Below are 16,211 nucleotides of genomic sequence, written 5' to 3' on the forward strand. Positions count from 1 at the left end.
GTGGGAAAGCAAATATCTTGGATGTGAAAAGGCCAAATGGACTTCTATTTGGTTAGTAGACACTGTGTTTAAAATGGCATGTAGTAGTCTAAGTCTTTAAATGCATCAGTTAAGTTGGAGTTTAGTGCCTGGTTTTAGGTAACTTGTGTGCCTGTCATCCAAAGCAGAGTGAAAGAGAATTCTAGCGGTTGATACTCAGAAAAGCATCTGACAGCTGGCAGAGTCACGTCTCCATCCCTCCATGCATTCCTTGCCTGCTTTGTTCTAGTTACTATGTGTGTGAATATGTATGGGATGAAGGAGGAAGCTTCCTTGAGAACAAAGATGACTGAAAGCAATAATCCTGATCTGTGGGGAAATTCAGGCCCAGGATACAAGGAACATATAGCTCTCTGGGAATCCTATGGCTGTGTGTCACATGCTCTAGGAATGCTGAGTTGTACCTGTCCTGGTGAATGTAACGGCTGGGGAGAAAGGGCCAGGGATAGAGAATGCAGGAACAGGCTCTGTTACCTTCACTGATAACATGTGACTAGAACACGCTAAGCACACAGTGGTCAAACCCTACAAAATCTAGTAATTTCTTCTCAGCTTGAGACTTGTGGGGGGATAGGGACAGGGCAGAAGTAATACCTATCAGTAAAAATGACTCAGGAGCACCTGGGTGGCTTAGCAGTTGAGCATCTGCCTTTGGCTCAGGGTGTGATCCCGGGGTCCTGAGATTGAGTCCCCCATCAGGCTTCCTGTGAGGAATCTGCTTCTCCCTCTGCCTATGTCTCTGCCTGCCTCTCTCTCTCTCTCTCTCTCTCTCTCTCATGAATGAATAAGTAAAATCTTTTTTTTTTTTTTTTTATGATAGTCACAGAGAGAGAGAGAGAGAGAGGCAGAGACACAGGCAGATGGAGAAGCAGGCTCCATGCACCGGGAGCCCGACGTGGGATTCAATCCCGGGTCTCCAGGATCGCGCCCTGGGCCAAAGGCAGGCGCCAAACCAGGGATCCCGAATAAGTAAAATCTTAAAAAAATAAATAAAGGATTATTTAGGAGACCCCTAGACCATACTGAAACCTACACTCACTGACTTATGTATGTTATTAATTACATCTTACAGATGAGGAAACTGAAGCTCAGAAAGATGAAGTCACTGGCCAAACGTTTCACAGTTGTATGTCATAGAACAAGGACACATTCAGGCCTTGTTCCAGCATTGCTGTTTCTTCCCTTCCCTGTGCTACCTCTTGTAAGTAGGCTTCAGATGAGGAAGATGTGTTAAAATTTGTATAGTCTTTAAATGGGGCAAAATGACATCTGTTTAGAATAAAACACGTGGAATCATTATTCTATTATTTATGGAATTAGTTGATTAAAATGGTCCTGTATTTTTAAATAATCTATGTTGCTTTATAGAAAAATTAGCAAGGGCAGAAATTTGCTTTCTACTTAGGAACCCACAGTCCCAGATGAACACTGATACATAGTATATTGACATCTGATACAAAGATACAAAATTTATAGCCTTGGAAATTACAATATTTCTACAACCCAATTAAGCAGACTTATATACTAAACTTCATATATAGAAGAAGTGGATTTTATTGTTGTATCTGACAAGGAACAGGTAATTCCCAAGTGAAGTCCTAAAATAGGCTTATTTTAATATATTGGTCTGTTGTGCCTAGACCATGAAAAAACTGAGCCAGGCCTAAAAGAAATAATAAAGTTTTAATGAGGGGGGGGAATAAAGAATTAATACTTATTTCAATCAGATGTAACTACTACAACATTTTGTAGATTGGGTAGGGGTAGCAAAAATGTCATATGCTTGGTTTTATTATTGACTTGGGGAGGCTAGAGGGGAAGTTCTTAAATATTATCCAGAGAGTTAATGAATTTGACCTGGATATGAAAGAGCTGAATTTAATGTTTTAGAAAGTGAATAATTTTGCTTTAAGTCAAGAAGGGAGTTCCTGCTTTCCTCAGATTGAACCTCCACCTGAGATCAGCGTACCTCACAGCCTTTGAAGAGGGGTGCACTCATGGTTTCCTCCGTCAGCAGTTCTCTCTCTAAATTCTACCTCCTTGTGCACTTTTTTTAAAAAAGATTTATTTATTTACTTTGATGGGAGGGGCAGAGGGAGAGGGAATCCCAAGCAGACTCTGCACTGAGCATGGAGCCTGATGTGGGGCTTGATCTCATGACCCTGAGACCACAACCTGAGCTGAAACCAAGAGTCAGATGCCCAACCCACTGTGCTACTCAGGTGCCCCCTCTTTGTGCACTTTGAAGAGAAGCTTGATTCTCACAGAGCTCAACTGAGAAGCTTCCAGCTGGGCAGGTGACAAGACATTCTATGATTCTCATCATGCTAGGCCTCCCTGGTGTACTAGGTACTGGCACCATCAGTCATTGCCTTCTTTTGTGTTACCCTCAGATTGTCCCTTCTCGGCATTCCATGTATGCAGCACTTCCACTGCTTTCTCTTTCAAGGTTGGAATTTCCTGAGGTGTCCATCCTTAGCTCACATCATCATTCCACAGCTAACTCCTGGGTGCCTTAAGCAGAGCAAGTCCAGCTCACCACCTGTCCTGCCCTATACAACCCTCCAACTCCAGCGTCCTCCCATGTGATGGGGCCACCAGCCCAGCCATCAGCCCAGCCACAGGGGCAAGCAATGTAGAGTTATACTCCCCTCCCCTTTCTCTAGTGCAAACTGTTGGTAGCAGAGCCAATGTCTCTTGAATTGATCACCTCTCCATTCCTTTTATCATCTTTTTATTTGGGACCCCAACGTCTCTCACAAAAGCTGTTAGAAAATCTCCTGATACTCCCCTTGTTTTTTGTCTTGTCCTCTCACATACTTTCCACTGCCTCCAGAAGGATATACTTAAAACAGACAATGGACTTTGTCTCCTTCTTTGCTTAATACTTTTCAGTCACTTCTATCCAAAACAGTATGAAGTCCTGACTCCTTAATAGGGCACTAAAGGTATTTATTGCTTGTCAACTACCTATCTCTTCAACCTTCTATTTTGTTCTATTTTGACTTTATATCCTAGTAATAGTAAAGAGATTTTAGTGCTCTTTCCCAGAACCCCTGCCCCTCTCTACTACTAATTACAACTAGTGCTACCAGTATCCTACTACTATCAGTGCTAACATACACACATGCAGGAGTCCGAAGGAGAATGAAGGAAGATGATGCATAAGAAATCTGGTGCTGCCTAATCAGCATCACTTGCCACATAATTATACAAAGGCCTCAGAGATATGCTTGTTATTTTTTTTTTTTAAGATTTTATTTATTTATTCATGATAGTCACACAGAGAGAGACAGAGAGGCAGAGACACAGGCAGAGGGAGAAGCAGGCTCCATGTAGGGAGCCCGACGTTGGATTCGATCCCGGGTCTCCAGGATCGCGCCCTGGGCCAAAGGCAGGTACCGCTGCGCCACCCAGGGATCCCTGCTTGTTATTTTTTAAAATGTTTTTTTGTGACACAAATTTTCATATTTTATAAAGCAGACTCAAATAGAAAATCCAAATTCAGTCATTCATTTAACGCCTTAGTATTAAACATCTACTATGTGCCAAATAATATGTTATGTCAATTTATTTTACTTTAAAGTAACTTTAGTATATGTTTACAGAAATGTTCAGTACCAATTGACCACTATGAACTTTTATGAATTCAACTATTAAATCCACATAGTAAATTTTAAAGGTATTAACCCCAAAAAACAAAAACAGATGTTAAACAGGAGAATCACTAGTATGAAAACCAGTAGGGTGAGGTGGGCAGTCAAACTGGCCCTTCATGTGTTCAGCTTTGTTCAGGGCAGAGGGAGGCATGGCGATGGGTATGAACAGCACCAGCCCAATGCCAAGGTCATCTTAAACATCTGCCACATCCTGGCCCATCCAGACCCAGGTGGCCCTCACCACATTACCACATACAGTGAGTCAGCAGATTAGAGAGCTGCTCGTGATCCTGACCCAGAAGTGACTTCAAGTCAACTGGGGCACCTGGGCCAATTCACATGCCTGTGCAGGGCCCTGTTCTAGAGTGTACTTCCAACCACTATACCTACAGTATATTTTGTATCAGCCTCTGGGCTTCTTTGCTAGAGCGAGGCTCCTCTCTCTCCCACTGTGAGGATACTCCTCATTTCTTTGGAACTCCCATTCCACGTCAAACATGCTTCTGTGTTCTCAGCCTTCTGTAGCCCATGTTCCTGCTCTGGCCCTACCTGGCACCCAGCTCTCTGTTGGCAGTGCCTCTCTCAGGCAGCTCCTCCCACAATCCCCTCAGGGCAAGGTGGGGGCTGGCAGTCCTCTTCCACATTCTGTGAGGCTTAGGGCATCTGACTTTCCCCTTTTCTTCTTCTCCATATCCTCTTATAGCTTTGTGATTCCTTACCAGGTTCCTCATACCAGACTCTCTTTCTGACTCTCCACTCAGGGGAATCATACCCTCGGTATCCCCAGCAGCCAGCAGGACACTTTCATGGTTCCTCACCAAACCAGCTGGCTGTGAGCTACCTTTCCTTCTAAGCTGCCCCTTGCCTCCTTCTGACTTGAATTAATTTAATTTTCTTTTTCCAGCCCTTCTCTGGCTCACTCTTTCTATTTTCTAAATGAGACTGGGCATAACATTTTCATACATTATTCTGTTTTATACACATACATCTTTCCATTGATGATCTAAACACTGCCACGTGATACTCAAAAACCTTCACAGTAAACACAGAGTCAAAAAGAGTATCAATGGCATGCCTTCAATGGAAAAGGATCAAGGCATTCTAATTCTTGCAGTTTCCAATAGATAGCACTCTGGTCATACATAACACAGACTTGGCAGAGACAGTTTGAATACCAAGCTTTCTAGAGGGTGACCGCTCTGGATTCAACGGCTTATTGAGAATTTATTCTCTGTCTATGTAGAGGCAGGGAAAATATAGTGAAAGCCAATGAAGTACAACTATATCAGGCAATAGTAGGCATTCAATAAATTCAATAAATTGTAAAGAAGGTCCATGGTCCTAATGTCCACTTTTTGATTTTGTGGATATGGTGTGGGAAACTAGGGTTTGTTTTAGTAGATGGCTTTTGATTGTGCGAGTTTTAGGTTTATGCAAGTCACAGAAACTTTTGAGGAAATTCACCTATGCCATGGTGAGATGAGTTTCAAAACTGTAGAACTGTTTGTAAGTGATACTTATGATGATGGAGTACTTCGGCAGCCTAAGGCACATAACTTACGCTCCCATGTGAGATGAATCAGGTCTCTGAGTAGGACAGGTACAGTGTTTATCACTGGAGCCTCAGATGAAATGATTCACCTTGCATGTGTTAGCAGATTTATTTCCAGGGGATGGTTTCCTCACCATGGAGCAGATGCGTATTTTGTTTTTTCTTTTGAAAAATAATCTTTGGCTTTTGAAGCATGTATTGTATTATTTTCATGGCACACAGCTAAAATGTGACAGCATCAGAGGATAAAATAGGACATGATTTTTGCCCTGTTTTGAATTCAGAAACTGGGGTACTTGTTAAGAATAGAGGGAGGGGCAGCCAAAAGCATGTTTATGAAGTGTTTAATGTTTACTTAGATCTATCCCATGGTCTAGGAATTCTGCGAAGTCATGTATCTAAAAGGGAGAGAATGAATTTTAGCTTTCCACAGGGCTAATTTCAGTTGTGGTGGGACAACTTCTCCTGAGGAGAATGAAGAATATCCAATGCAGTGGGCCAAATCTTGTTAACAGTGGTGTATGAGACTGTTAATTCAATCTGAAAACTAAGAAGCTTTGGAAATGGTTCATATCAAACCTGGAAATGAAAAGTTTGGAAGTGTCATCTTCAAGTGGACAGAACAATGGACTGGATATTAAGAGACTTGCATTTTAGTTTCACTTCTGTCACTAATGAGCTTCTTGAAGGTAGGCAAGCTTCAGTTTCCTTATTTGGAACATCAGACACAGCATTTTCCAGACATCATTTTCTAACAAGGCCATTTTTTCTTCCAGCCAAAAGCATGGCGTGCCTGAGTAGTGCAGTCGGTTAAGTGTCCAACTTTTGGGTTTGGCTCAGGTAGTGATCTCAGGGTCGTGAGATCCAGCCCCGTGTTGGGCTCCATGTGGAGTCTGCTTAAGACAGTCTCTCCCTCTCCCTCTGCTCTTCCCCTACCCTCTCTCTCAAATAATCTTTAAAAAAAAAAAAAAAAAAGCTTATACCTAAGTCTAATATGTAAAATAGCTAGACAGAGCCATTCCTTTGGAAACTAGAAGCAGAGAGCCCAGGGCTGCAGATCCCAGCCCCAGACCCCCCTGGAGTCATCCCCTCACCTCCACCACACGGCATAAGAAGTCAATAGGACCATTCTGGAGAGATGAGAGCTGATGTCTCTTGAGTTCTGATTTTTCATGGTTGACCATGGAAATCTGTCTTGCTTGATAGGACACAACCAGGAAAACAAGAAATCAAAAAAGGGATGGATTAGCACCTAAAGATTTCTTTGAAAAACATTTTAACATAACCTCTGATGTTAGGAGAGAGCTCATGGGACAATTTGGAAATAGACATAAATTTTGAAGGCTCTACTTTCCATTTCCTTCTTGAGGCACTTTGCTTTCAGGAGCCCAAAGCAGTTTCTACTTTGAGATGGCACACAGTGTGCCATCTACAGTGCATTGTGTGGCAGGGGCCTCACTGCCCTCTACTGTCCTAGAGATGGCAGTTTGGTGGAGAGCCCACAACTTTCAAAGACTTCTTTCTCATCAAGAAAAGGGAAGAGGGTTAATTACCTCTGTATGAATCCAGACATAAAAGGAATATTAAGTTTTCATAGTGGCAGCCTTGAACTTTTAGACAAGTGGTCTTGACAAAATCCTCTTTCCTTCTGGTCAGTACTAAGCATAGTCCCACATATAGAAGGACTTGTAAGTTTATACAGGGTTTATATTGTGGCCAAAACTCAGACCTCCGTGATTCATTCATGTTACAACAACTAACATGCTCTAAACCACATTCCCTTGTTTTCTCCCCTTGAAATGTAAGGCTGTGGGGAGAAAAGAGAAGTAGACTGATCTGAAGACAGAAGTGTTTCCTTGAAAGGAACAGAGAACAGATTGGCTTAACAAGTCATTACAGATTAAGTCTCAGCTTTTTAGACTTTGGAAGGAAACCGTGGAAATATTCAGCAGTTTTGTACTTAATCTCTGTATCATCCCCCACCCCCAAAAGCACAGTGGTCATTTTATTACGACACAGTTAAGTTTAAATATGGGAGAGGAGCTGATGCTGAACTATGAAAGATAAATGCAAATTTGAGGGAAACACTATGATGTTGAAAAGATCCATAACATTGAAGGCCAGGGTGAGGTTTTGTATTTATTACTCGATATAGAAATTTACTTTCCTAGCATTTTATTTCCTTAAAAGGAGGAGAAATCAGCTACGTGACAACTGCTCCTTTTTACAAATGATAGTTACTTCCTATTTTGATTTCTAACTTTATTTTGGTCCCTAAGTTTAACATTTTTTAGTGTTTCTTTCTATTCTGCTCCTCTGACCTAGCCTGGAAAATTTGAAGAACATTTATTTCTTTTGTTTTCCCACTCTAATAAGGCTTTAAATATTTTTTCTTAAACCCAAAATAGAAAAATGATATTTTCAAAATGCATTTATTAAGGAGATTCTCATTTGCAATGAGATAACACTGTCACAATTAGAATCCATAGTTCAAGACGATTTTATTCTCATTTTTTTCAAGTTGTTTACATTAGAAATTACCTCTGATTTATCATATATGGAAGAGTTTATACATTTATAGACTGTGTGCTTTATGGCTTAGACTCAGGCACCCATGACTCATTGCTAAAAAACACAGTTCTCGACAAGGACACTTAAGTCTAGAACTCAGAGCCCTCATCCAGTGCACCAAATGTTTTAAGCTCAAATAGGCATCAACTCAGAGGTGTGGAGAGTTCATGCAGCTTCCAAAAGCTGTTTTGTTTTCCATCCATAGTCCGTTTTCTGTGACAATCTCATGCTCATGAGCTCATACTGAATGTTTTGTTAGTGTGTTCTTTAAGATTAATAAAAGCAAGTCTCACTAAATATATGCAGGAGAGGGAAAAAAAAGGAAATGTCGCCAAATAGGTGTTTGACAAGCAAATGAATATAGCGCAACACAACTTCCATACTCCTTATCTGTTTTGATGTTATAATCCTGAAGCAATTCAGAAATAAATTTTGGCAGGTAAATAAAATCATATACTGATTCCTGGAACATAGCCATAGTACAAATGAGAAATAGAAACATAATCTCCAACACTATGTAACAATATATTTGGGATGTCTCTTATAGAATCTAAAATAAACTAGCTTTCCTTTTGAAGATTAGTTTTTATATTATATTCATAAGTAGATCTTTAAAAAATACATATACATTATTTCAAGCGAGCTCCTCTTTAAGGAGATTTTATTTTCTCCAATATGAAGTGTTCTATCCAGTGAGCTAATTAATGCAAGAGAGAGAATGAGAGCGAAAGAAAGAGAGAGAGCACGAAGGCAGAGGTGGGAAGGTACAGAGGGAGAGAGAATCCCAAGCAGACTCCATACTGAGTGCAGAGCCTGATGCAGGGCTCAATCTCATGACCCTGAGATCATGACCTGAACCAAAACCAAGAGTAGGACGCTTAACTGACTGTGTCACCCAGGTGCCCCCAGTGAGCTATCTCTTAGATGCATACAATGTGTCAGGCACTGTTTTCAGCCTGTGTTTTATTTCATTTAATGTACAACAACCTGATGAAGTAGGGATTCTTATGACTGTAATTTGATATATGAGGAATTTGAGGACATTAAAATAACCTGTTGAAAGTCAAACAGATAGCGAGCATGAGTCAGGCAGTCTGACTTCCAAACCACCATATTAAGGCATTACGCTTTACTTCATGGATTCAGACCAAAGTTAAATGATCTCTTTAGGAGTGATAAAGGAAAAAATATTCACAATTTTATTGAAATATTTCCTTCTTCTAGAACTCTATTTCCTCCACCTGAAATAGTGAAGGCTTAAAAATGAAAGAAAAGGAGTCACTTATGACTTTCCTTAACAAAGAATCATCATCTGGGAAGCAGTTTTGATATTTATAAAAACTAAACCTTCCAAGTTACTAAAATGTCTGATGGTTTTTTGGAAATGAAGGTTCCTAGAAGGGATAGAGCTTGTTCAACACCAACACTACCACTAAAGCGTAGCACGTTTCATCTATTTTGGCCACAGTGATAGAATATTATGCCACCAAATAATACCAATAACTGTAGAGATCATATACAAGAAGATGATTCAAGCCTTTGGGCCTTTCTTCAGAGTTTTGACATAAGTCAGGGAGATCCAGAAGACCACTAACTAATTCAGAAGATCCACTTGTGAATTGGATTTTTTTTTAAACCATTTTATTTATTTATTCATGAGAGACACAGAGAGAGAAGCAGAGACACAGGCAGAGGGAGAAGCAGGCTCCCTGCGGGGAGCTCAATGTAGGACTCGATCCCAGGACCCCGGGGTCACCGCCTGTGCCAAAAGCAGATGCTCAACCACTGAGCCACCCAGGCCCAGGAGGCCCAGAGGTGTCCCTGTGAATTGGATCTTAAAGGATCCCAAAACTTATGGTTCTACGGAAAATTTTCATTAAGTCCTGCATCCCTCTGGAGAATCTCATCCATATAAATCTTAGGACTGTGAGTCATTGATTTTCTTACTGGAAGGCACTTGGGGAATTTGGAACTGGAGCAGGTTTTCTGAGGTGCCTGCATCATGGACATTTAGTACTACACAGGACCTTGGGAATCAGCTTGTCTAACTTCATCATTTTGCCAATGAGGAAACCAAATAGCAGAGTTTAAAACTGTGTATGATGTTACAGAACGTGTCAGTGATAAAATCACAAAGGAAAGCATGTTTGCCAGCTGTAAGTTCAGAAACTAGTTGACTGACTTTATGCCCATCATAGCCCTGGCCTTTTAGATTTGTGGATATGGGTCTGTGGTACTTCTTTCTCTGTCCTTTTTCAGGTGTCTGTGGCTGAGAGTGCCACCCTGACTCACAGTTTTGTGGCTCTGTAACTGAATGATCAATATCCTGTGAAACAGCATATAACTAAAACATGACATTGAATGCGATGTACAGTACTGCTAGATATTATCTTAATGTCCCTGTACCTTCTGGAACCCTGGAGAATATTGTGTATGTTTAAATAAGTATATAACCATAATCTTATTTTTACCATCTCTTTAAGATGTGTGGATAGAGAAAAACAGGATATCAAATAAGTTTTCATTGTTTACCTTACTCTCAATTTAAATGTAGTTTCTGGGGAAATATTCTATTTCCAATGATGGTCTCCAATAATTCCTACTTGTGAAGGAGGAAAAGGAGATCCCAAGAATGAACATGCAGATTCACTGTAGTCAGCCCCCAGCTAGCTCAGGGGTGCTATCCTACAGAGAGTGCCACATACCAGGAGCAGCTGCAGCAACAGCACCAGCAGAAGCAACACGTGTTGTTGGGCCTCTGGTTTCCAGGCGCTTGGGACACAGCAGGTGTTCCTTCATTTTGTGACTGCTGTCTTTTTCGCATTTCAGCTACTTTCGTACCCAACTGGCTGAAAGAAGAGAGAAAACAAAAGGTATGAAAAAACTAAAAGAAAGATACATTGCTTAGGCTGAAGGGAACGTAATTTAATTGGGATGGGAGATAAATTAAGAGAAAGAAAAAAAAAAACAACTTTAGCAGTCAAATTAAAAATTCTCAAAAAAAATTTTTTTTTATGGGGTGATGGGTGGCTCAGTTGGTTGAGTATCTCCTTCAGCTCAGGTCATGATCCCAGGACCCAGGGATCTAGCCCTCATCCCTGCTAAGCAGGGAGCCTGCTTCACCGCCCCCCCCCCCACCTGCCACTCCCCCAGCTTGTATGCTCTGTTGCTCGCTCTCGCGCGCACGCTCTCTCTCTCTCTGTCAAATAAATAAATAAAATCTTTAAAAATTTTAGGAGACTATCTTACAAACTTCAGGGACAAACTTCCACCACTATCTGCTACGTAAAATTATCATAACAACGTTGCCGTGCAGGAACGGCACGGGTAGCCGTGGGTAGCTACCCTGGGTAGCTCAGCAGTTGAGCACCTGCCTTTGGTTCAGGTAGTGATCCCTGGGTCCTGGGATCCAGTGCCCCATCGGGCTCCCCACGGGGAGCCTGCTTCTCCTTCTGCCTCTGCCTCTCTCTGTGTGTCTGTTATGAATAAATAATTAAATCTTAAAAAAAAACAAAAAACAAAACCCCCCCCAACATTGCCACATAATCAAAATCAGTTGGTAAGGTAAATAAGACAAGGTTGGAAGATTTATGTTTAACTTCTTTCTTTACTCAAGAATGATTTCATCCGGGATCCCTGGGTGGCGCAGCGGTTTGGCGCCTGCCTTTGGCCCAGGGCGCGATCCTGGAGACCCGGGATCGAATCCCACGTCAGGCTCCCGGTGCATGGAGCCTGCTTCTCCCTCTGCCTGTGTCTCTGCCTCTCTCTCTCTCTCTCTCTCTCTCTCTGTGACTGTCATTCATAAATAAATAAATAAATAAATAAATATTAAAAAAAAAAAAAAAAAGAATGATTTCATCCACTTTCCTTGGTGAACACTTTTAAATGACTGTAGCAGGGGTACATAACTTGTTTCTCCACTGGTGTTTACAGTCAGGTTCACTGAGTTTTACAAAGCAGGTTGCAAAGTTTCTAACTATGTAACATTGTGAGGAAGATCAAGTGTGTTTTGGTGTTCTCTTAGCTTCTTTCAAGGCACTGCATCTTCTTCTTGGTATGTTTGACTTTTCCCTCCAGGGGCTGGAGCCTGATCATATATTGGCAAAGTGCCTTTTTCTCTGTTACATGTCCCAGTCGCAAAGACAACACCTCCCTTCCCTCCACCACCTCAGATCTGTTTTCATTCAGTAGGGAAATGTGGAAAGATAAAAAGTCACCAAATCCAGGGAAATTACTTTGGTGGGATATACATATCATGGCAAATGAGAAAAATATTGAGGTACAGGATGTGCTGATACCTGTGACCTTACAAAGGTGGCCAAATGAGTTGTCACCTATTTTACCTGACCCATCCTGACCTAGGACTTTGTTGAGGATAAAAAAATAAAGCTTTATTTGAGTAAAAGAATATCAAATATAGCATGACTTAATAGAAAAAGAAATGAATTCTACTACATGATGTTTTTCATAAATATGCCATGTATGTAAATCACATACATACAATGTCATGTGTAACTGACAGCAATACTTATTAAAACCATAATGTACTTTGATTATTTTGGTATTGTGAGCTCATGCTTCAAAAATTATGTCTTCAAGCACTAATTTTTCTAAATTGGAGAATAAAATATGTATTAAAAACATTCTATGTTCATCATGTAAGGGATATAGTCAAAAAATTTTTCAGGGCACCTGGGTGGCTCAGCCGTTGAGCATCTGTCTTTGGCTCAGGGTGTGATCCCCAATCCCAGGACTGAGTCCCACATCAGGCTCCCTGTGGGGAGCCTGTCTCTCCCTCTCTCTGTGTGTCTCTCATAAATAAATAAAATCTTTAAAAAATTTTTTTCATGGGCAAATGCTTGTATGTTCTTGTAGCATTTCTAGTTAGGTTATCAGGTATAAAACCTACTTCAGTCAGAAGAAAACAAAGTCAGAGACAAATATCAAAGCACTGAAATTGATAAAGTATGATATTGAACTTAATGACTAGCTAAAGTAAGATCTCATGTTTCTCTGTTTACTAAGTCTAGGAATAAATTTAAGATGACATAAATTAGGGAAATAGAAGGGTTGTCCTTCCCTCCACTAACACTGTTTTTATATGCATCACAATGTCCCCAGATTGTTCAATCTAAGAGTCCTTTTATCAAAATCTCCAAGCCAATCAGTACCTGTGACACAGTGATCACTCCATCCTCTTTGAAATGCTTTCTTCTCCTGCCTTCCTGGGTACCACACTCACCTGTTTGCTTTCTAGACTGTGAGTCACATCACAGTCTATTTTGTTTTTTCCTTCATCTCTCCCATCTCATACTCTCTCCCTACAACTCTCCTCTGTCATTTTTTTTATGAACTCATTAGACTTTTACTGGACCTATCTATTGCCTGTTCAGAATCTCAAATTTAGAAGTCCAGTAAAAATGATTTTCCTGAATTCAGGATTCATAGATCCAACTACCTACCTGATGTCTCCCCTTGACTTTCTCAACTTGCCATCGCAGACACGTTTCAATCTGACGCTCTTTCTTCCTCCACCAACCTGTTCCTCCCACAATTCTTCCACTTTCAGAAAATGAAAAGCCTTACCTATTTACTCAGACCAAAGAAGAAAAAAACAAAAACGAAAACCTGTGGAATCATCCTGGACTCCTCTCTTTCATTCAGACCCTCACAGTAAATCGGTAAATGCAAGCCCTATTAACTGTTCCCTTCCACTCCCTTCTGTTTTTCACTACTCCTCATCTCATTCTACTACTCATTCACTACTTCTCTCTATTCCATGCCGTTCTTGTCTCAACACAGCAGCCAAAGTGCACAAGCATAAGTAGATGATTTCAGCAAAGATTCTTCCACCCAAATCCGCTCTAAATCTTCCAGAGGCTTCCCATCTTATTCGGAGTCAAAGCCAATGTCTGGTCCTTCATCATTCATTTCTCTGAATGCATCTCCTTTTCTCTCCTCCTCACTTACTCTGTTTAACCACAATGGCTTCCTTGCTTTTCCTCAACCATGCCTGGTACAATCATGTGTCAGGGCCTTTGCACTGACAAAGGCCTTACTCCTATGTTACATTCTCAGTGGAACCTTCCTTGCTACCTTATTTAAAAACACACCTCCCTTCTCAAGCATGACCTATTCACCCTTGTCTAATCAACTAGAAAATAAGTTCCATGAAAGTAAAGAGTTTTGTTATTTTGTTCATTGTTGTAATAATGCCTGGTACATAGCAGATAACACAAAAATGTGTGTTGATTGGTGAATTTTATAAGCAATTTCATTAATGATAAGAAAAAGACAGTCAACTATCACACCTAACACTGAATATTATTAATTTCCTAGCCATTGCAATCAAATAAGAAAAAGTAAATAAGGATTGGAAAGGAAAACACAAATTTTAATATTTATAGTGATATGGTTGTCTACAAAGAAATTCCAAGAGATTCAATAAAGATATTAGAGATAGTTCAAGAAGGATACCAAGTCAAGCTTCAAAAATCAACATATTTCTAATATACTACCAAAAACTAATTAGAATATATCCAAGAAAGAAAGGCATCATTCAAATGAATTACAAAAAATGAAAAAGCAACTGACAATATTTCTAACACAAGTTGTTTGAGAACTTTATGAAAATATTACAAAACTTTATCAAAAAATATAGGATACACCTGGATAGAGAAAGTTATTTTCTCAAGTGAGGAAATGAAATATCTTCAAAATGTTAACTGTCCCATATTATCCCATAAATTCAATATGAGTGTAATAAAAATTCTAATTGAATCTCATAGAACTCAACAAAGGGATTCTAAAATTTACATGGAACTCTCATGAATAAATAAATAAATAAATAATCTTAAAAAAAGAAAAAATAAAATAAAATTTACATTGAAGAATAAAGGGCAGAAATTAACCAAGATATTTCTGAAAACAAGAACAAGGGGGATAGTTTATCAATGACATAAAATAATTTTGACAACATGTCATTGGCATGGGAATACATAAATAGATCAGTACTATGGAATTTGTATAGAGTTGAGACACAGAGTCAGGCACATATGCAATCATGCTTCAGTTAGAGGACGCCTCCGTTATCATTCAGAAAAAAAATTCAGTACATAGTGTTGATACATTAGATTTCTATATGATAATTACATCTCTTAAGTTATAACACATGCACACAAATAAACTTCAGATGAATTAGGGTTGGATGTTACAAACAATTACAAAACTCTGACAAGAAAATATAGAAAAATGCTTTTATAGTTTCAGGGTGGGAAAAGGATTTATGAGCCCAAGCCAGAAAGGAAAATATTATTTTTGATATAGTCTAGTTTATCAAAAACCTTTGAACAAATAAGGATCACATAAAGTGAAAAATAAGAACCAGACTAGAGGATACAAAGGATTATTACCTGTAAAATATAAGTAACACATCACAACTGAAAAATACAAATAACCTAATAGAAAAATGGGCAAAGGAGATGTGCAGGCAATTTACAGAGGAGGAAAATACAAATGCCCCAAATTAGATTAATATATACTCAGAACTAGTAATCAGGGAAATTCAAATAAAACAATTATTCCATAGCTAATTTCCCCACAGTTAAAAAGTCACAGGGCACCAATTTTGAGAGAGGATGTGGGTAAACAAAAAGCTCTCAAACAATCATTTTGAAGAATAATACTGGCTACATAACAAAGTAGCTAACAAATTCCACTCTCATGTTTATACATTGGAGAAGCTTTGACATATGTATATGAAGATATTAAATACAATATTTTTAATTCCTTAAATGGGACAATCTGTATTTTCATCCTTTCAAGAATGAATAAAAATGGGGATCTCGTTATAGGATGCTCTATAAAACAACACTTAAGATGAATAACTTAGATCTACAGGATTCAACAGGGAGATTGTAAAATAACATTGAATGGAAAAATAGCTGCAAAATATTTTTAAAAAAACAGCTTGTATTATTAATGTAATTTTGTAAGTATACAAAACAATACCTTTTATTTACTTCTGGATAATATATATAGTAAAGTAATAAAACATGAACTAGATCCATGACTACTGGGGTATAATGATGGAAATGTGATTGGAAAAGAAGGGATTTTTAACTTTATCTGATAATTTCTTTTACAAAGACCTGAAGCAATAACAAATTATTAATATTTGTTTAATTGGAGAACTGCACCCAGGAGTATTTGTTTTATTATCTTTTGTACTTTCTGTATTTAATTTTTTGTCTTGAGAAACACCCCGCACCCCCACCCCCCACACACATAAATACAATACAGCTTTTTACCAGACAGAGGTCCTTATCTATATCTTATCCCACCAGTTTGCAGGAAGATTTAATCACCTTCTTGAGAATTAAATACCTTCA

The 16,211-nt window shown here is 39.3% G+C and overlaps 1 protein-coding gene across 7 annotated transcripts in view; it reads right to left on the reverse strand.

The window, feature by feature from the left end:
- Positions 1-16,211, reverse strand: part of RGS17 (regulator of G protein signaling 17) — a 96,226-nt gene that overhangs the window by 24,334 nt on the left and 55,681 nt on the right. For 4 of the 7 annotated variants that reach the window (XR_004810575.2, XR_007412741.1, XM_049113774.1 and 1 more), the window contains exons 1-2: positions 10,527-10,666; positions 6,345-6,444 (exon numbers count right to left, since the gene is read on the reverse strand). Coding sequence is in view for 5 of the 7 variants with exons in the window: in XM_049113774.1 (XP_048969731.1) it covers positions 6,345-6,444; positions 10,527-10,620 (194 nt within the window). In the remaining 2 variants the exon portion in view is untranslated. Of the gene's footprint in view, positions 1-6,344; positions 6,449-10,526; positions 10,671-16,211 lie in introns of those variants that run through there. The other 3 variants (XM_049113772.1, XM_049113771.1, XM_025422585.3) reach the window with 2 other exon arrangements.

This window comes from Canis lupus, chromosome 1 (genome assembly GCF_003254725.2).
Source record: "Canis lupus dingo isolate Sandy chromosome 1, ASM325472v2, whole genome shotgun sequence".
In the NCBI taxonomy this organism is placed as follows: domain Eukaryota; kingdom Metazoa; phylum Chordata; class Mammalia; order Carnivora; family Canidae; genus Canis; species Canis lupus.